At 26.3% G+C, this 23,142-nt stretch overlaps 2 protein-coding genes across 3 annotated transcripts; one reads left to right on the top strand and one right to left on the bottom strand.

Moving 5' to 3' along the window:
* The first annotated feature begins 4,860 nt into the window (after window positions 1-4,860).
* On the top strand, window positions 4,861-7,710 carry LOC113559809 (T-complex protein 1 subunit alpha). Its single transcript, XM_026965571.1, has 3 exons — window positions 4,861-5,177; window positions 5,243-5,371; window positions 6,209-7,710. The coding sequence occupies exons 1-3, from the start codon at window positions 5,025-5,027 to the stop codon at window positions 7,589-7,591; spliced, it is 1,665 nt and encodes a 554-aa protein (XP_026821372.1). The 5' UTR covers window positions 4,861-5,024; the 3' UTR covers window positions 7,592-7,710.
* A 2,470-nt stretch (window positions 7,711-10,180) lies between these two features.
* Window positions 10,181-23,142, bottom strand: LOC113550486 (TGF-beta receptor type-1). 2 transcript variants are annotated; one of them, XM_026952361.1, is made up of 9 exons: window positions 22,705-23,142; window positions 22,499-22,610; window positions 14,597-14,748; window positions 13,583-13,834; window positions 13,287-13,517; window positions 13,059-13,226; window positions 12,829-13,001; window positions 12,511-12,750; window positions 10,181-12,444 (listed from the first exon to the last, which is right to left on the bottom strand). In XM_026952361.1, exons 1-9 carry the CDS (start codon window positions 22,772-22,774, stop codon window positions 12,307-12,309), a joined length of 1,536 nt encoding a protein of 511 aa, XP_026808162.1. In that variant the 5' UTR covers window positions 22,775-23,142; the 3' UTR covers window positions 10,181-12,306. The 2 variants fall into 2 exon arrangements, with proteins under 2 accessions (XP_026808162.1, XP_026808161.1); XM_026952360.1 differs by lacking the exon at window positions 14,597-14,748 and adding an exon at window positions 14,180-14,331 and having other exon boundaries at window positions 22,705-23,137.

Below are 23,142 nucleotides of genomic sequence, written 5' to 3'. Positions count from 1 at the left end.
ATATTAATGTTTTGTCACAACTATATTAGATTCTTAGAAAATGGTTTATTTGGTAAAAAGATTTGGAGAAAGAGATGTCAAGTATCGTCTAAAAAGAATTATTAATATGTTATTTTATGTAATTTATACACCTATTTTCATAAAAAATTAGTATGATTTATATTTTATTAAAATGTTAATATTCATTTTTTTTCATTTTTTAATTTAGTTGTAATTGCTGTATTCGTGAACATAAAGAATAAAATTGAAAAATTTGTACAAAACATTTATTTTTTCGCTAAATTTTTATGTGTGGCTCAAATAGTAAACTATTCAATATATTTAGTCCACTTGATACTTTGATTTTGACATGCCTGCCGTACAGGGTTGTGCCTGGTGCGCATACGTAAAAACGTACAATCGCAAAGTTTCGTAAAGATATAGGTAACTTCCAAAATAATGATTTGCGCAAATTTATTTTAATACCATCGTTCTTAATTCGTTGAAATACGTGTTTCAAAAAAAGAAATCGAAAAAAACGTATGGTACCTAAACTGTAATTGCAAATTGTTTCCAAAATTGGTACCTAATTTTGTTTTATTTTTAAATAATAAAGAATTGTTTACATTAAATTATACCATCACGGACTACAGAATAAGTAGTATATAACTTAATTTAACTATATAACCATAGCTACTATTATATTATTATTATTGCTTGAAAATTTTAACTTTATTCATATTCTCACTCCCAGTCTCAGAGGTTAGTCGAAAATCCAGTGGCGTCAATCTATATTACATGTTATGGGGAAAAAATGCTGGTGTTAGACCCACCTACTAAAAAAATGTTTAGTTAGTTACGTTCGAATGGTACTATATTATTTATTTCTAACTATATACATACAAGATAATGCATAACAAACTATTTTTGTTATCACCCACCCACCCATAAATATTTCTGGGGAATTTTCCCCAGTTCATACCCGTATTCGGCGCTACAGTTAATACATATCAAATTTAAAAAATTGACAAAACTGGATATTTTAACGAAAAATAACGATTATAGGTATAGTTATCTATTTCGTTTTAAGTTATTATAAAAATATTATTTAAAGACACCAATTCGTGTATTATTATTTAACACTAACAGAGAAGTATTCAAAGTATTATGTAGATTAGTTTTAAGCTGTTTATGCCATAAACGTATTAACACCTGCAGTGGCGGCTCGTCAGGAGTCTTTGAGACCATAAAAAAAAGTAGTAAAGCAATAAAAAAATTTGAAGAAAATTGTAATACAATTTAATATTTTTATCTATTTTGAAAATAATTATGATGGTTTTCAATATTAATATTGATTAATGATAATATTATAATCTGCACATTAGTTGAAGTTTTATAAGAACCGAACATTTGGCTGGATTATGGACTATCCACCGACGAAGAATTTATCATTGAATGGAAAATGTGCCGACTGTGTTTATATATAATATATATGCCTTAGTATAAGTATAAGGACTTAGTACATAGACTTATTAAATTATTTTTAATATGTATTGTAGTTGTAATGATGTAGTATATAATATATAATTATTTTATTACTTTTTATTTAATATTTAATATTTTTATTTTTTTTCTATAATTCAATATTTTTTTTATCTTATATTATATTATAATAATTTTTATTTAGTTGTCCCCTTACGCGTCAGCGCTCATCTCTCATCCACTCATCTAACACATTGACTATCGCCGGCCGGCAACACACATATTATTCACATTACCCGTTTTTATAGCTTATACAATAGCGAAAATCGTATTTTTATTCCTAGGTTTCCTTATTGAAATAAATTATATAGTATTATTGATATCTACATAGTTTAAGTTGTATATTTTTTTGTATTATTTGAATGCATTCATGTGATCAGTAGCGTATTTAGGAATTTTAGAATATAGGCAACACATATTTTGCCGCCTCCCCCCCCCCAGTAAAAAAAAACTAAAAAATTTCTATGCTGCGCAATGGTGAAACTATTAATACCATAGAACACCATGTTATATAAATACTACAGTATTCTATGCCTCTATGGCACACATTTGTTGTGACGGTACCCAAAGCCCCTACCTAAATACGCCCCTGCATATGATGCGTTCTTGCTTACGATGTGGATTAGGCCTACTGGGGACACCACAATAAAAAAAACGCGCCTTGTGTAATACCTCATAAAGTTATCAAACAATACGGACAATGTTATTGTACGTCGTTTAATAATAAAGGCGGTGTGGAAAATTACCTAACACTGTTATTCTTATCTTATAGTTAGCTTGCATACATTTTTTTATTAAATAACAATTAAATAATTATTTATATCAAGAAACGAAAAATATTAACGTTTTATAAAGTATTTATATTATCATTTTTTCTATATATGGTAGAATTAATAATTTCTTAATAAGTTGTTAATTTACTCATTAAAAATATAAAAAAATGTATATTCACTATATTTTTATAAACGTATACAGTGGCGTAGCTAGGGAATTTTAGTCGGGGGGGGGGCAAAATTTCAAAATTGTTCATAATAATCATGGATTATATAACGTCAAATACACAAGTGTAATATAGCGATATAGCCATAAAGGTAATAATTAGTAATTAATTTTAGTTAATGAAAATAATAAAATAATACATCCTTATAACTATAAAAGAACAGGCCATTTTTATGTACCCTTTTTGTGACGACGCTTTTAACTTTTTTCCAATTTTTTTTCACAGAGTTGTTCCAAATACCTGTCTGAGTGTCACCGCGTCGCCCGATTTTCAAAATTTTGATTTTAAAGGGTTGAAATCGGTGAAAATAAATGTTTACGTGTAATTTCTATATCTATATTCATATAATAATAACAATAGCAGTCGGCCGATAACGGGAATACGATACGGCACGGCGTCCCAAGGGTTTCCAGCTACCTGTAACCTGGTCTTTTTTTTGTGTGTATTTTATCTGCGTGTAAATATGAATTGTTTTGATGCGTAAAACACTGGTCACCGATTAGCTCAATTTTATATATTATAAAATAAATGTTTTTCGTCTTTAAAACACAACAATATGTGTTGATTTAAGAATTTCATTTTGAGAAAGCAAAAACTATACACAGGCGAAACCGGGTAATTGAGCTAGTATAATATAATATAATGATACAATATAGAACAATAGTATGCAACATCTTATACAACTTTTATATACAGTTTTTTTAAAATACCAAATTTTGTTTAAAAGTTAATTTTCAGGAGAGGTTGGAGGGGCAAGCACCCCCTTTGTGCCCCTCCCCCCGTAACTACGCAACAGAACGTATATAATATACCATCTCCGCTTAGAATAGTTTTCTGTTTAAAAAGAATTATATCTTTAAAATTAGATTTAAATTCAAATTCAATACACATATAAAAGTGACCTACTCGTCAACAAATGTATCGGTGTATAGCAGAGCATTACCACTTTATACCTTTTTATTATAATTATTTATTAGGACACCTGTTTTAGAGCTGAATAAAAAAAAAATTATAATTAAATTAATATTATTTTAAATAAAATACCAATACAAATATACCTACTTATATTACTAAATATATATTAACTAGTTGTCAATGAAGCTGGCAGTTTATTTTCTGAACTCAGATGAGATTTAATTACTAATTAATCAATATATATATATATATTAATGTATCGTATCGTATTTCAATTATGAGTTAGCTATCAAGCCGCATAAATTGTAAATACAATTAGATATTTCTTAGCAGTTTGGCACGTACCTATCGATAATAATACATAATACATTTCCATCGCGTGTTAAACAGAAATAGATACTCCTAATGTATTCGTCATCAAGTCATCTCATTTTAACATGCTAGCTTGGGCTACAATAATTACAATAGGTGGTAAGCATTCCACTTATTGTATTCTAACTTCTAACCTAACCTATTATGTTCAATGCGACAATTCATCGATTATATACAATATACGTACCTATACGGCTATACATTACATTAAATTATTGAGATACAACCTACCTACATATGTATATGCTATAGGTATATAAATTATAAATGTATAAAATTCAAAAGTATGTTCTAATGCAATAACATCGCCATAGTCGCACATGCAGTCCACGGGGGTGCTACTTCTGTAGCTTAGGCGCTTAGCACCCCCAGTTTATTTTGAGCTAAAAATATTGTTAAAAGTGTAATTTTGCGTTTATAAAAATAAGTTTAATATGTTTGTATTATTGCATTGGTAATGCACTAATACCATGGACGATGTAGGTACTTTATATATATAATTTACATATTATATATGTACAATATTGGGTATTTGGGTTTGCGATGTTAATATGTTACCTATTTATAATTATAACGCATTTGAATTTTGGAAACGAGACCTTAACATTATAAGCTATCGGCTTGTCAATATTTAATTTATAGGTAATTTTGTTTTACAATTTGGTTTTTACGAATTAAATGTTAAGTACCTAAATAAATCTTATAACAATTTGGTCAATGAAAAAGGTCTTTTAATGATGTACTGATGTCTTATGATGTTTTAGGAGCTTAATATAAAAGTTTAATAGCATAGAAGTCAGAATATAGTAAAATTAAAATTAAATGTACTGGAAACGAGAAACACACCCCCGGGCCAATGATTTGAATTTTAAATATAGCCTTATGCCAGTCGTGAGGGGAAATTCTATAAACGTTATGTGATAATGTGATAGGTAGTGATAAAACGATCCTTCAGCGTTTTGCGTGGATTGCGGCCTTAGAAGAAAAAAAGAAGATAAGCACAATGAATAATAATAATAATAAGTACTTTAAAAACATAACCTCAAATCCTAATACGGTGCATTGATGCACAGTCGCACAGAATGTCCGTAGACTATACATTATTACACTCTAAATTGTAATTGTAGACTGAAGAGGTCTAGAAGTATATGCATAAACGTTAGCAAGTTTTTTTGTTAATTAATTTGATTTGTTGTGTAAAAAGTAAAAACAAGTCATGTCTGTAAGTGCATTGACGGTGGCCGGTTCTAGGACGTCTGGAACACCCATCCGTACACAAAATGTGATGGCAGCAAATGCTATTGCAAACATTGTTAAAAGCTCATTAGGACCAGTGGGTCTGGATAAAATGTTGGTTGATGACATCGGAGTAAGTTTAAATAATTGTTTAATGCTTCAAAAATATTGTGTGAAAAACTTAATTAATGGTTTTAGGATGTCACTGTAACCAACGACGGTGCTACTATTTTGAAATTGTTGGATGTCGAACATCCAGCTGCTCGAGTCCTTGTTGAATTGGCTCAGTTACAAGATGAAGAAGTCGGTGATGGCACAACATCAGTTGTAAGCATACTATCAAGCATGTTGAAGCTATTAATTTTTAATTTTATACTAGACTGAGCATTAAGAACAGCAGTTTATTTGGTGTTAAGTTAACACCTCAAACAAAATTATTAATGTCTTTAATTTAAATTTTTTCTTTTTTATAATTATTTAAACATGCAATTTAATGCAACCAAAAAAATTTAATTTTGATTTTTTGATTTCATTTAAGTGATATGCTTAGTTCATTATATTGTAGTTCACTTTTGTGTTTAGTTTAAATATTAGAGTGAAATGCCTTACTATCAAACATAAAGGTGAGAATATAATCTGTATTCTCACATTAGTGTTTTATGATATTTTAATTTTTAAATATAAATATTTTATATACTTACAACTTGCTTAAAAATTAAAAAGTTAACAAGAAAACACAGATAATATTATTACCTATAAGTTTAATAGATCATTTCACTTAAATATTTAAGCTAAACAGAAAATTATTGAATCTACTGAACAAAAATTTACCATATTATACATTTATAAGATGAAGACAATACATGCGGGAGTGGCGTCCTCTTAAAGGCTTAGATTTTAAAGGTTTAAGCCTTGTTGAAAGAAAAAACATAATGATTGCTATAACTTAAAAATAAATATGATATTAGTTTTGAAATTAATTAATTCAACTAAAGTATATTGTTATAATGACTGAAAGGGACCTCAAAAGTTGAATTATTCATATTTTTCAACACAACAACACTTATGATTTCTTATAAATTAAATAAAAAACCTGCTATCTCAGTGCTATCAAATTCTTTTTTTCCATTATACATGTATGTATCATGTTAAATTTATTTTCAGGTTATAATAGCTGCAGAATTACTGAAAAATGCAGATGAGTTGGTTAAACAAAAAATACATCCAACTTCTATCATAAGCGGATATCGATTGGCATGCAAAGAATCTTGTAAATATATACAGAACAATTTAACTGTAAATGTTGATGATTTACGTCGTGATTGGTTGGAAAATGCTGCTACTACATCTATGTCTAGCAAATTAATCATGGCTGATTCAGAATTTTTTTCCAAAATGGTTGTAGATGCATGCATGCTTGTGAAACGACCATCTGATAAACGTGGTGGAGTGTCTGTACCTATTAAGACTATTAATGTTCTTAAAGCACATGGTAAAAGCGCACGAGAAAGTTTACTCATTCAAGGATATGCTTTGAATTGTACCGTTGCTTCTGAAGCAATGCCAAAAAAAATCTTAAATGCCAAAATTGCATGTTTAGATTTTTCTCTACAAAAGACTAAAATGAAATTAGGTGTACAAGTTTTGGTGAATGATGTTGATCAGCTTGAAGCGATACGTCAACGTGAGTCAGATATAACTAAAGAGCGAGTTCAAAAAATTTTGGCAACGGGAGCTAATGTTATATTATGCACTGGTGGTATTGATGACATTTGCTTGAAATATTTCATCGAAGCAAAAGCTTTGGCTGTACGCCGTGTTAAGAAGGTTGATTTAAAAAGAATTGCAAAAGCTACTGGTGCATCTTTTTTGACTTCTTTAACAAATATGGAAGGAGAAGAGACTTTTGAAAGTTCTAGTCTTGGTGAAGCTGCTGAAGTAGTACAAGACCAAATATCTGATGATGAATTAATAATTGTTAAAGGACCAAAAGCTCAAAGCGCTGCATCAATTATACTACGTGGACCAAATGATTTTTATTGTGATGAAATGGAACGATCCATTCATGATGCCTTGTGTGCTGTTCAGCGTGTACTTGAATCCAAATCTGCTGTAGCTGGTGGTGGAGCAGTTGAAGCAGCTTTATCTATTTATTTAGAAAATTTTGCCACATCTTTGAGTTCCCGGGAACAGCTGGCTATTGCAGAATTTGCACGCTCTTTGTTAGTTATCCCTAAAACCTTAGCAATTAACGCTGCACAGGACGCTACAGAGTTAGTGGCTAAACTCAGATCTTACCATAATGAAAGTCAAACAAGTAGTGAAAATGATGTTTATAAATGGTACGGATTAGATTTAGAAGAAGGTGAAATACGTGACAATTTAAAAGCTGGTGTCTTAGAACCTGCTATATCTAAAATTAAGTCATTGAAATTTGCAACAGAGGCTGCAATAACTATTCTCAGAATAGATGATATGATTAAATTAGATCCTGAACAAAAAGCTGGCCGTGGATATCAGCAAGCCTATGATGCTGGAGAACTTTAATTAATAAACAATATTCATGAAAAATTAACACTAGGTTACTAATATTTTTTAATACATTTTGTATGCTATGTGCAAAAAAAGCATATTTTACTTTGTTATTATTTAAACTATTTTCATGCTTTATAAGCTTACATAATAATAATAACATTCACTTTCAGGTACATTTATAAATGAAAAAGTATTATCTTTTTTTTTTATACATATACACTTATGTTTAATAAAATTCATAATTTTTACTAATTTAAAGTGTTAATTAATGTATCAAGTGCAATTTTGAGTACTTGATATTTCCTAGGTAAGACATCTATTTATTAAACAACACAGAAAGTGTTTGAGTCTCAATATTTTTATGAGTAAATATGTTATTGATGTTTTTTATAATTTGACATTCTAACATATGTGTTAAAAACGAAAAAAAAATATGTACTTATAATCTATTTTAAATTTTGTTTGGAAAAATGAATCTATTGATTTTACAATATATAGTATGATAATGTTTCGATCTGAAACTTTTTAGAGTGTATTCTAATATCAAATTGGATCTAGTCACCTAGCCAACCTAAGATTTAAAAATGTATTGCAAGGTCCTCCTAAGTTGTTATAAATACATTTAATAAAGACAGGTCCACAAATATTTACTATACACATTTAAAATTTTAACAAAATATATTCACTTAAGAGGACGTTGTCTCCGTAATGTTTTTCATACTCATGTCATAACTCGCCTAAAAATTAAAATATAAAAAACCAACGAGAGAACACATATATAATAATGTTCTTATCTAAACGTTTTATAGGCCAATTCACTCTAATATTAAAACTAAAAGCACTTGATTGAAACTGGTGAATTGAAATTTACTATGTCGTACGTGTGTAAGACAGACAACACATCCGCGGGTGTAACTTTTAAAAACTAACATTTTTCTTATTTTGTCATAACTTAAAAACGAAAAGTCAAAGATAAAATATTTCGACTTTGATCTAATAATACATTAACAATTTTTTCTATAAATTTTAATTTATACAAAAACATTTCCACTTTTAAAATAGTTTGAAAATGTATTGCAACATTCTTGTTTTCATAGCTATTTTAGTATATTAAATATACCCTTTATTGGCCTATATTTAATAGGCTTGATTATTCCTTTAAAATTTGTAAATATTTTGTAGTTACTGATTTATATTATCTTGAATTTCTTATTTTAAATTCTGAACAAAATGAGGAAGTAAAAAATCAAAAATCGTTAGTCATAATTTTTGTCTATAACATTTTAAGTTCATTATGGTTGCGAAATGTGTCAAAATTGTGATAATTTGTAAGAAATTTTGAAGTTGAAAATTTGTCACATTTTTGTGATTTATACCTAAGGTTATATCCAATATAAGGTTATCCATAAGTTTTCCTTCAAGTAACTAAAAATATTCTATCGCCAATATGGAAAAAATTTAATGAGCGTATGAAATTTAATTTTTTACGAAATCGCGTAAAATAACGATATATTACAATTTAAATAGAATATATCCTACTAACAATTCTAGAGTCTAGACTGACAAATCATCTCCGTTCAGAATCGATCTTTGTATACAATGATACCTGTCATTGCATTCAAATTTACATATCCATTATAGTGACCTACTCCCCATCTCTATAATACAGCATAGCGATACCCACTTACCCACTTTTTTTTATAGTTATAACTTTAACATTAAATACAAGTTTGCTCATAAGTAATTGATACTGTAAGAAAAGATTATATAAGCACAGTTTTATTACAACCATTTTAATTTTAATTTTGAATGAAGAATAAGGATTTTAATCAGATATTTGTATTATAATTTAAAAATAATGTTTATGGGTACTTAAAACGTTTAGCTGATGTTATTAGATTTTATGCACACAATAAAATCTTAATCATATTATAAAATGTTTTTTGAAAAATTAATTTAATCTAGGTATTGATAGTAATAGTAAAATTAATTAGTTAAATAACATTTTAGCAGTAGAAACATCATAAAATTAATGAATTATTTTATAGTTTAAAATGTATAAATTTATACATTCTTATCACCAAAAAATCAGGTACTTAGATGTTAGGCTTTTCTTATAAATGTGCATAATTAAGTATATAAGTATAAATAAATTCAATATTTTTCTTTAAATATATTGTCTTGATTTATTTTATTAGTTATTGACTAGTTATGTCAGACATAGTTATTTTATAACATGTTTTTGAGATATACTTTTTTAGATTTTGTACTGTAATTGATATTCTTCAGGTCTCACATTTGATAGGTTTTTTTTTGTCATAAGATGGTTGTAATAGTTGTGGTAGTAAAAGATTGACCAATTTTGTGTTTATTTAATATTCCCTTGTACTTAATTTTTCCTGTTGACCTGAAATATTAGTTTTTTGCTCTTTTCCTCATATAATATTTATATATATTTCTAATCAATAAAAAAATCCCCACTTATACTAAAAAAAATTATTTAGAGCATATTAAATAAAATACATTCCAATTTATCAGAATCCATTAAATTATAAATATGGATGCGAATGATTTCTGTTAAACTTATATGTAATAGAAATATATTTTTAATCATAGTATACACATAAATAATTTAATGAAAAAAATATATAAATTAAAACAAAACATTTTAACTCTTAAAAGCTTTCAGGCTAAAAACAAGTTAAAAAAAAAAAATATATGGGTTGGTAGAGAGCAGTATGGTTATTATGGTGGGAGCACAATTATAACAAATACTTAATTTAATAGATATATTAATTTACAAAACTAAAAATATAATAAAATAGCTTAGTGAGAAATAAAGCAATATCATATTTACACACTTAAAAACAAAAACGTAATAATATATGTATTCCATTTTGTAAGCTATCATCATAAATCTGTACAAAATAACATCATATTTATTGTTTTCTATAGTTATATAATTTAAAATAATCAAAAAATATTCCAAGTACACATTATTATAATGCCGATCTGACTTTTTTGAGTATACAATTTACAATTATAAGGTTTATTAAATCTTGACCATAACAGACACTAAGATATAAGTTTATTGAATAAAAAATAAAATAAAATAATAATTATTGGGAAAAAAAAACTATACAATACAAAATAATAATAAATTTAATATTGTTAATTGAAAAATACTCTGTAAAAAAACAAGCCGCTTTTGCATTTACAACTAAAACTGTTAATATTCATTTAAAACATAATGCCTCCAAGAATAGCCTTTTAAAAGTATCATTATATATAACATATAAACTATGTACAATATTAAGTAGTATAAAATATTTAATAGTAAATTGTACTGTTATTTATCATCTAGGCTACTCTGTTTTTTTTCTTCTTAATTTGAGCACTAACAAAATTATTTCTGCCCTTAAGTATATAAATAATGTACACATGATCTCATATCTAACATCATTAAGCCCAACTTAACATTAATTAGGTAATTATACATACTATTTACATTGCGTCTCAAAAATATTCAGATATTATTATGTTGTTACAAAAATGTATAAAATCAGTTGTCATTTGGAAATCAATTTCATATTATTATTCAAAGTATTTTACTAATGAAACTTTAAAAAATAATTAAAATCTTCGATTATAAGAAATTGAGACACTCCGGTATATTTATATACAAAAATTTATGTTTTAATTTAACTTAATATACATAAAATTATCTTGAATATTATTATAAACTGTATGTAGGTAAACACAAAGAAAGAAAATATAAAACATTTTAACAGTTAACATAAATTCTAATTATGAGCAAATAATTATGACATATCATATAATTATATAAACTAGAGTTATATTTCGACTCGAGTTGAATTTAATCAATAAAAACTGGAGCACGAATATTTAGTTTACAGTCGTATTACAAGGTTATAATTAAAAATAAATTTAGTGCATATTATACTTCATAATCAATATAAAATTATTTTATTTGTTTATTCAAACTGATTTTCAATGTATAAAATAGTTTTAATTTATAAAATTATTTTTAAATAAGATTAAATCGGAAGTAAATATATGACAATTACCATTTTTATATATATAATATTTTAGTGTTTTCACAAAGAAACAAGATTCTTAGACTAAAAAGGAGGGAATCAAAGTGTTAATTAATAGTTATGTATTATGGAAAGCTACATTAATGAGATCCTAGTGGTGAACATAGGTTTTTTTCCAAAAATTTTTGAAAATTTTTATTTAAAAAAGAAATACGGGAATAATATAAAAATATGGTTAATAACCATGCAAAAAATACTCATTTTATATAGTTGTTTACATGCAAATATAAAATATCTATTGTCCAGAATATATTATTTTTTTTATAGAAATTTCAAATTCGCAACAATTCCAATAAAATTTTTTTAAAGTTATTTTGAGTTTAAATAAATTATTAATAAAGTGAAATAATTTTCAACACTCAAAAATTTTGTTATGGTAACCAAATATGATGATTACAAAAACACACAGTTAATAAGTACGTATTAGTTAATAAATATAAAATAGTTCCTATACCATGACATTTTCGAAGAATAAAATGGCACATACAATGTTTTAGGAGACTTCAAAAACTATGAAACTTAAATTACATATCCAGAAGTTGTAAACATTATGTTTGTAGATAACCTATTGGCAGCTAGAGGTTTATTTTTTATGAGGTCATTAAGTCCTTAAATATTAATATTAATATTATGACTTTGCATGGCACCCAAAGTGGCTAGAGTTTTTTTAATGCGCAGTGCTGTCAGGCGAGCAGATGCAGTATGGTACCAACATTCTTGCATTAATTTGCTCATAGTTTGTAAACACTAAAATAAAATAATAAAATATCAGATTTTAATTAAGAAAATCTCATAATAATTTGTTTGAATTACTGGGTATGCATTCCATCTCGGTGGAATAGGAGGTCGTTTCATTTCTAAACAAACAACTTTGCGCATTTCATCAATAGTAGGATCAGATGGTACACTATCATAGTACGGTAATTGATATTCTTCATGTATATTATCAACATAGCATCTTCGTGTTACTTCCCAAAGTATTAAACCCAAAGCATAAATATCACCCCTTTTAAACGAATCAAAATGGTTCATGTTGATTGTTTCTTCCAAAACCTTTTTAAACAAAATTTAACATTAAACATTATAATATTCAATTATAAATTATGCAAGTCAACTTTTTTTAAATATTACCTCTGGAGCCATATATCGTTTAGTGCCTACTCTGTGGTTTAATGGTATATCAACTGTATCCATAGAAGTATCATATCGAACAGCAAGTCCTAAATCACCAATAGCACAAGTTCCATTGGATTTGACTAAAATGTTTTTTGATTTGAGATCTCGATGTGCAATGGCAGGTTTACCTGAAATTCAGTGTTGAAATATGAAATGTGAAAATGTAATTATAAATGTATTATTACCTTGAGTTCCAACAATTTCCATGTGTAAATGAGCAAGACCAGTTGCTATAGATAGTGCTATACGAATCATTCCATTTGTATCCACTGTACTTCGATTCAAAAAATCAAATAGTGATCCATTTTCATGATAATCAGTTATCAGCCATAATTGAGTCCATGTACCATTATCTAAAATTATTAATGGTTACAATACAAACAAATGTTATGATTAAGTAGATCAGTGTTTACCTTTATTATCAGCAGCAATAAATCCTAAAATATTATCATGTCTCAGCATAACTGTTTGGTATATCTCAGCTTCTCTAAACCATGACCGTTCCTCTCTAGATGAAAATATTTTTACAGCTACTTGTTCTCCTCGCCATTTTCCTTGCCATACTTCACCAAAACGACCTTTACCAATAGGTACACCAAGTTGAATTTGACGAGCAATGCTTCTTTGTACCAAAAGTGGTAATCCTAAAGAATAGAATAAAAATTAAGCAATTTAAAATACATGAAATGATTATTTTGTGAATATAAACCTGATCCTGATCCACTAGTAGTCATTTCAATCATGTCTCTCAAAGAAACAGCAGCAGTTAAAATAGGCTGTTGATCAGCAGCTATGATTCGAGGAGTTCGTAGATATCTAATATTGTGACGTTTGGTTGATCCAGCCCAAAAATTCATTATGAGCATGACTACAAGGCATACAACACCTATTGGACCAGCTATTATAATAGCTAGTTCCCATGTACCCAATCTTTCCTTTTTAGAGTCATTCAATGAATCATCTGTATTTACACAACATTCATATATGAATAATGTGAATATAGTATAATAAAATAATGTGTAATGCATACAAATTTTAAGCCAAAGATTATAAATTATAAATAAGCATTATATAGTTAAGTGTATTATATATTTGGATACATATGATAATATTAACTATTTCATTTCTTTAAAATAAAAAAATAAAAAACAATTAACAAATTTATTTTTGCCAGTTGAGATTTTTTTCAACATAATATTAATTTTGAAAAAAAAACACTTTACCTATATATATAAATATATTAATTAAAATCCATGCAATAATTAGAAAAATATATTATTTTAGAAAATAAAATAACAAATTCTACCTGGAAGCTTAATATGTAGTGTCGGCTTAAGATCTCTGTTACAAAAGTCATAGTCTTTACAACATTCGGTTACAAATGAATCATTATGTTTTTTAGGGTAATGACATATCAAAGGTTTTTCTCGTGGGATCACTATGTTATTCTCCAAACACCTAAAACGAGCACAGTTATCAAAGTTCAAACACGTTAATTAACACACAGTGCCTAAATGTTAGCCTACATTTATTATTAGTTTAGTTGACAAAAATTATTTTAAAATAACAATAATAAAACCGAACAAACAAACATAAAAAAAAAATAATGTTAAAATAGTGATTTAAAAATGAATTTCTACCTTTAAATATTATTAATATTAGTCGAGAAAACCAAATAAACTCAACAACAGTTACAAAGGGCACACATAAATTATATATAGACCTGTAGGTTTAACTTCAACAAGTTTTGGGTATAGCCAACGATTGCAATAATCTCGATCTTGGCAACATGACACTGAGATTTCATCCAGAAACTTTCTTCGAAAACAAATATTTGGCTTTTCTGGTGGGAAAAACTGGTACTTGTGCAAACAACTTAAAGCCAATTCCCAATATAAATTATTTAAAATATGCCTAATTTTAAATATATTATATACAATATGATCATGATTTCAAGTACTCATAAATATTTAATCTAAATAATTTTAAATTGTAATGGGGTTTTTGGGGAATGAAAAAGAGTACCAAAATATACATTTTCAGACAAATTTCAAATGTTTAACTTTTTCAGCATATGGGCAATAATACAACTTACTTTTTTTAAATAGCAATCCTTTTTTTTTGTAGATTCAGGTAGAGTATTTATTTCAAAAACAATTTTGCTATGGTGAGTTTTTTTCTAATTACAAAATTAACCAAGTGTCCAAGTTAGAATAACTTTAAATTTCAGTTTATAACCACTTCAGTGCATATTTTAAGGTTCTAGGGTAGCAACTGGTGTTGCTACCCCTAAATATTTTGGCTTGACAGTTCAATATTACTTTTGTATGAAAATGATATTCAAATTGACATAGATTACTGTAGTTAATACATTTGCCAATAATAGCAGCATATTAAGAAAAACATTGTACTAATTTCCATTTATTTATTATATAGCAGTATGTTGTAACAGTGTCCAAGGTGAACACAAATTTACTTATTAAGTCAGAAAATAATCATAATTAAAAATAAAATATTAATGTATATTATTGCCTAGGTTTTATTTATAGTAAAACATTTATATTTTATATATTTAAATATAATTATAAACTGAGTACTTATATTTTATTTAAATGTACATTTAATATTTCAATATCAAGTTAAATAAAAAAAATTGAGTATAATTTGTGGTTTTAAATTTAATATACTATAGTTATAATTATTAATAAGGCTTAGTTAGATGTTAGCTAGAGTTAGGGGGTATGGGAGTGAAACCCTCACAGGTCTGTTTTTGAAAGCGATTTGGAGATGCTACTCCTATTTATACTTGAATAAACGCCATTAACCACTATAAATAATAAAATAAGTGTTTAATTATTAACACATTCACTGCAGATGACGCCAATTGGTGTCATTCGCGACTTTATTTTCAATGCACTATAAATCAGTCAGCATTATGATTAAATAAATAATATTTTTTCAGCGTTATCTTTGAATATTACAATATGTACGTGCAAACCGCACATCAACATTTCTATTTTTAGTCAGAATATTATTCAAAGTATTTGGAGAAATTTCAACATTGTTATTTTATTAAAATGCATTATTTTAGTAGTCATTTTGCAATTGTCGATTGTTGGTGATACACTGATGATGACATCTAACTGATTCTGGTAGCGAGTATGAGTATGAAAATGTGGAAGGTGATTTGCAGATGATTTCGAGAGTGAAAATGAAACCATAAATACTGCACAAAGAGATAATTCTCAATCTTCAATAGATATTGATAATAGTGAAACAGGCTTTAATTGGCAAGAAGAATAAATTGAGATGTCTAATTTTCCTTTTACAAAACAAAATGAATTGTTAGACAAACAATGGTTTTCAAAATGGAAGACAAACAAAATCTTATAGATTATTTTTTTTTGCTTTTTGATGACAATTTTATAAATCTATTGGTTTATGAAACCAATAATTATGCTAAAACAGAGTTTTTATGTGTTTGTGGTGCACCATGTTCTCGTATATCAGCATGGAAACCAACAGATAACGAAGAAATGTTGACATTTATTGCATTGATTATTCACACTGGCACCATACAAATTAACAGATTGAATGACTATTGGAAAACACACCACCTTCTCAACCTTTCCTGTTTCTTGAATTATATGAGTCGTGATAGATTTTTAAATTTAATGAGATGCTTTCATTTTGCTCCAAATTTGAAACTTATGTTCAAAATCCATCTGATGATCACTTATACAAAATAAGACCATTAATTACATATTTCAATAACAAAATGAATACCATAAAAAAGAGCTCTCGCTTGATGAGTCCATGGTATTATAGAGGGGCCGTTTACAATTTTGTCAATACATTCAAAACAAGTTTCATAAAATGTATGGAATTAAATTGAATATGCTTACGGAACCTCAAGGTTTGATTATAAAATTGTCCATTTACGTAGGAGTACTTAATGATTTAGGAAGAAAAGGCCACGCAGCTAATGTGGTCTTACATTTAATATCAGAAAAGTTAAATAACGGTCATGCCCTATATATGGACAATTGCTACAGTAGTTATGATTTAGCATCTTAATTAATTGAGAACAATACGTTTTGTACCAGTACTTTAAGATTAAATAGAAAAAAAAAACTAAAAGATGTTGTTATGTCAAAATTAAAAAAAGGTGAAACAGTTGCAAGGTACTCTCTCAAGGTGTTATGATAGGAAAATGGAGAGATAAGAGAGATGTTGCTTAGATTTCCACAGAATTTAAAAATAATGTGATTCTTTCTAAAAATCAAAATGGTAAAGAACAACTGAAACCTGAACCTATTTCAAATTATAATTGTTTTATGAATGAAATAAATAGGCAAGATCAAATGAATAGCTATTACTCATTTACTAGAATGGTTGGTATAAGAAAATTGGTATTTATACAATTCAAATGTTATTGATGAATTCATTTCATTTATATAATCAATATCACATTGGAACTAAATTATCATTATATGATTATCGTCTTTTGCCTAAACATCCAAAACCAAGAAATTTATCATCAAACATTTTTCATATCCCAAAAATCCATGGTGAAGGAAAAAATGGAAGAACTATTCAAAAAAGATGTCAGTTATGTTATTCAAAGAAATTGAGAAAAGATACATCATACTTCCTGTCCAAAATGCCTAAATCAGCCTTTTAGTCTTTGTCATGAACCTTGTTTTAAAAACTTCCATCAAAAGAAGCCATAATTTTAATTTTTTTTTATAAAAATACATAATAAATGTATTGTATTAAAACATGTATTGATTTTTTATTTTCATTGTAAAATTATAAATATAACCTAAAAAGTTAATTAAAAAGCAATAATTTGGTATAATATATCTGCGTTACTGTGTGTGAATAAATATCAATATTTTGTTATGATATGAAAATTATTTAAGTCATGATGCCAAACAGCATCTGATCAAAAAATGTGTATAAGGTGCGGATGACGTAAAAAAAAAAACACCCAATTTTTTTCTGCACATGCAAACATACTAATATGATACGCAGCGAACGTGTTAATTATCTGTTTACAAATAATAATATAATAATATCATAGACCAGCCCAAAAAATATCTTGAGTATGTGTTAATTTGTTTTTAGTTTACTGCAATAATATGATTACAATAGAATTATTTTTATAGTGGAATTTTATTTTTTTCTTCAATAGTTCTAATAATGATAATATAATCAAATAATGTAAGTATTTAATTTGAACAAAAGTTTTGCTATTATTCTTTAACTAAATCCGTTAGTGCATTATTATTGCATTTATTTGCATTATTATCCATGTAATATAACTGTTAAGTATTTTTATAATTATATAACATGAATAACACTGAAAAAGTTGGGTTGATTTTAATTTATGGTGCATACCAACGTAATGTATGCTAGATACCATCCAGCTCATAATTATGTTGTACAACTTTTATAAGGATTAAATCAAGAAGGAAAATTTAAACTAACCTTTTTGTTTTTAATTTAATTAATACAGTTAACAAAATAAAAATAACATCACACACTACAAATAATGTTTAATTATTTATAATGGTTATAAATTAAAATTTCAACTTAGTCAATTTTATAATAAGAAAAAAACTATTTTTACAAATCTTTAAAAAAAAATACTTTACCTATAATGTAAAAAGAAATGCTAAAACAAATTTTAAAAAACAAAGTCTTATTGTGCATATGCATACCAAAAGAGTTAACTTTGAAATTTGTCTGAAAAAATATATTTGAATATTCCCTTTCATTCTCAGAAAAACGCTAATTCAATACAAGATTATCCAGATAGGATATATAACAGAACCTAAAATTGTGATCACAGTGTACAGATTGTAATAATAAAAACAGCACTAATAAAAAAAGAGATTAAAAATTAAATTATGATCCCTTATTTTTTATATATACTTGAGCTGCATATACATGCAAATCAAACAATACTTCAAGAACTATCTGACTAAAAGTAAAAATAAATATAAATGGAATAATACAGAAATAAATTCACTAGAGATAGATTTTAAACATTTAAATAAGGTTTAAAGTATTCTTTAAAGTTACAATACTAGATATATGCTATCAGTAATTCAAATCAGATTAGCTCATTAGAATGTTTTAAAATATGAAAACAAAGCTAAATTATAGGAAGAAAAAAATGAATGCGCAATTAGAAAAATTACCCATCTAAAGAAAAATATTTTTAATTTTCAATCATATAATACTGGGATATATTTAAGGGTGACTATTTTTTTTTTATTGATAAGTCTGAAATATGGCCATAAAAAAAAATATATCACTAATATTTAAACAACCAAAACGTCCATTACGTACTAAAATAAATAGGTTAAGCAAAAACACTGTAAATATTATTGAAGACACAGCACTTCATCTAAATCTGTAATACAAAACATAATTTTGGGTATTTTTGTCATAATAATCTAGACTGGGTTTGTCTCTAATAAAGCCAGTATTTTCTGAAAGAATTTATTAATTTGCTTTTTAAATTGACTTCCAATAATTATAAATAATAAAAATAATAAATGTTTTTAAATATAATATTGTATCAAATATTATATTATAATTTTTAAATTTATAAATAATTTTATTATACCAGAAATTGTTACTTATAGCATTCTTGCTTGTAAACCAAGTATATCATAAGCTTATACCAATACCTTATATATTGTTAATAATTAATTAAACTATAATAATTATTATTTCATTGGATTTTTCAGGTACAATTAAATAAGAAAACATTAATCATATTTAAATAATTAAAAAGAACATGGTATAATGATTTTTTTTTTAAAAAAAAAAACATGTTTTTCTCAAAAATGTTGTTTTGTGGCTTATGGAATTTTAACTTATGAAGACAATATAATAATTTATTACAAAAAATTATTGATAACATTAATCTAAGTTATTTAAAGAAATTTCATTTATGAGAATGTTTTGTTTGGTGTATATTTAAAATCTAATTCAGTTGCAATTTATCAAGAATTTACAATTTCTTTTATTATTATTTATTACAGCGTTTCCTAAACTTTTGTTTTTCCGGACCCCTTTATGATAGTAAAAATGGTCACAGACCCCTTAATAAAAGTAAAAATAAAAAACATAAATAAATAATAATGATTAACTAAATATACATAATTTATAATATAAAATTGACTTCATAATAAATAAATATATAATTTATATAATTAGTAAAAATAAAGTTCAATGCCAATGAGTGATGTAATTTCTTTGATATAATTCAAGTATATATGGGATATAAATTAGATTTTACTTTTAATTGGTTTTTATATGTAGTATTAGTATACATATGAGTAGGAAATACTTTTTCCCAGAAGTACATTGTTTAAAATAGCATCAATGGTTATTACTGCTTCTGATATTTCTGGATAGTCTTTGTCTTAAACTCAATGGTGTACTTATAATTAACAGTATATTTTCTAATGAGATATGATTACATTAGTATGTTCATTGTTATGCATAGAATTTTCAATTTACCTTATTCTTGTATACATGTGGACCAAAGTTTGGGAAACGCTGATTTATTAGATAATACAATAGAATATTTATAAATAAAAATTATTCATAATGAAATAGAAAAACATGCAGATAAAATATATAGCACAAGATAAATTGACCGTTTATTGGGCTATTGTCTCATCAAGCTTATGATGGTCTAAAATTTGGAGTATTAATGTTATGAATTTGCAAAGCAATGATAAATTATTGCATTTTAAAAATGAACTCAGTTATAATTAAATACTATGCTAAAATATGATTGGATTTCAGTATTTCATTTAAAAGATACATTTTCTAATAATGTATGATATATATCAATTTTTAAATGAATTATGGTAGATTTATGACATTACATTAAAAAATATTAATCAATGATAAAGGTAACAATGCCAACAAACAGTGGATGTTCATATAATTTATTCTATGTGAAAAATATAGATTGATAAAATGGCCATAAAAATAAATATATTAGCCTAAAATATACTGGTAGAAACAAAATATCACTTAAGAAAAAAATTTTAAATTGCAGATAGAGGACAAACTTTATCCACATATCATAATCTTTTATTATTTTTCACTCATAATTATATAAGGTATATAAGGTTGTTCACTCTTTTCCTACACATCCATAGGCTCTGTTTCCTACCTCTTCATTATTTATACTAGCTATTTTCATGTAATTCTGTATTCTGTTTACTTAAACAATGTCTCTTTTACAGACTTCTACTTTTCTTTCCTTCTGTTAATTTTCATATTCACTCTCACTGCCTTCAAGTCACCTATCTTCAAAATATCATCAAACCTTTTTAACCTATTATCCCTCATTTTTTAAACTATTGATGCCACTCATTTACTGCCTCAAATTAATTCATTTCTTATTCCTAGTCACTCTAATCATTAACTTAAGCATTTTTATTTCTACTCAAATCATTCTTTCAATTTTATCGACCTCTGCACAACAATCATACAAAATGACTAGTCTCACAACAGCTTTATATATTCTACTTTTTAATCATAACAACATTCCCTGTCATATTAATTACCTGATACTATTTTTAACTTTATCCATCCATACATAAACCTATTCATCTCACAAGCTTCTTTATTCCTTATCTTCATCATTAGTCTTGCAACCTTGTTTTCTTCATTATTTTCTCCAAATTCATACACACTTGTCAACTTTATTTCTATTTATACCTTGTCTATTTCATTCCACCTTTTAAACACTGTTTTCCAATCTTTTGCTCACTTTTTCTGACTTTTTGCTACTAACACAACATTATTTGTAAACAATATGTACCATGGCACTTCACATTGTACATCGTTAATTTCGTCCATGATTAGGATGAATAGGTAAGGACTAACACTGAATTCTGGTATGCACCTACGTTTACAATAAATTTTTCCATTTCTTTATGAAAACAATTATAGTTTTGCTCCTTCAAACATACCTTCTATTTCTTCTACATACATCCTCTGTACTCCTTTCCTACTTAATGTCTACCAAAATATATCTTGAAATTCTCGAAAAATATATCAAATATATTACCATTACAGTAAAATTAATAAATTGGAAGAATTACTTCGTTAATCAAACTAACAATTATTTACAAACAGAATATAAGAAATTAAATAACTTCAAACTTTGTGGCTAAATATAAAAGTAGAACAAGACAAAGAACTAAGTTTGTTGAAAATTATGAACAATATTTTAAAGGTTTGATCAAAAATATAATATTTATTAATATATTAAAAATTATATTTAATCTAATTACTTAGACACTTATTTATCATAAAATACCAGCGGTTATAATAAATATATATATTTATAAGTAACTAGATTAAATATAATTTTTAAAGCCAATGTAAGAAAAACTGGTACTGAAGAATAATGGCATAACTGTTAACAATTTTAATGATTACATTATCTTTACCTATTGTATTAATCAGATCTTAAACTAATTAATAACTTAATTTATTATTACTTATAAAAAATATTTATACATATTTTATGACAAACATATTACATTACAAAGTAAAGATGATTAAAAATCAACCTTACCGAGATGAATGACGAACAACACTTGTATCTTTAGATATACTCGTGAAACAATATCCATCAGTTATACAAGTATAGTTTGAATCAGCGCATATGTCACAATAACATGATAAACCTGTAACAACAAATAATCATAATTGTTATATTATTCACTATTAAATTATGTATTAAGCGGCAAAATTAATGACAATAATGAAAAATGATTATACCATTTACAGAGTGACAGAATATAAATAGAAAGCCTACAGCCAACAGCACACAAGTCCTTTTGGAAGACATTGAATATTGAAATATTAAATTCTTCGCCGTTTTTTTTTCTTTTGTAGTTTTCAACTTTGGTATAATGATTGACTACAAGAGTAAGTACCTACATTGACTACATTTTCTTCTAATCCGATAAGGACACATGGTTTAAAAATTAGACAGAAATCAACACATATCGGATTGCATATAAATGTACATAGATAATCAATTAATAAAGTCGCAATATACTATCAAACTAAATTATTAAAAAAAAAATCTGTTTATCGAGAACGTCACACTGTGTACACAGAACGAACAACACAGTTCACAGCAAACGAGTTTGTAGTGTTTGTACTATAGCTATACAAAAACAAAATGTTAATGAAATTATTGAAATTAGAAAT

This window comes from Rhopalosiphum maidis, chromosome 1 (genome assembly GCF_003676215.2).
Source record: "Rhopalosiphum maidis isolate BTI-1 chromosome 1, ASM367621v3, whole genome shotgun sequence".
Classification (NCBI taxonomy): domain Eukaryota; kingdom Metazoa; phylum Arthropoda; class Insecta; order Hemiptera; family Aphididae; genus Rhopalosiphum; species Rhopalosiphum maidis.
This window is presented reverse-complemented; position numbering and strand designations above follow the sequence as displayed.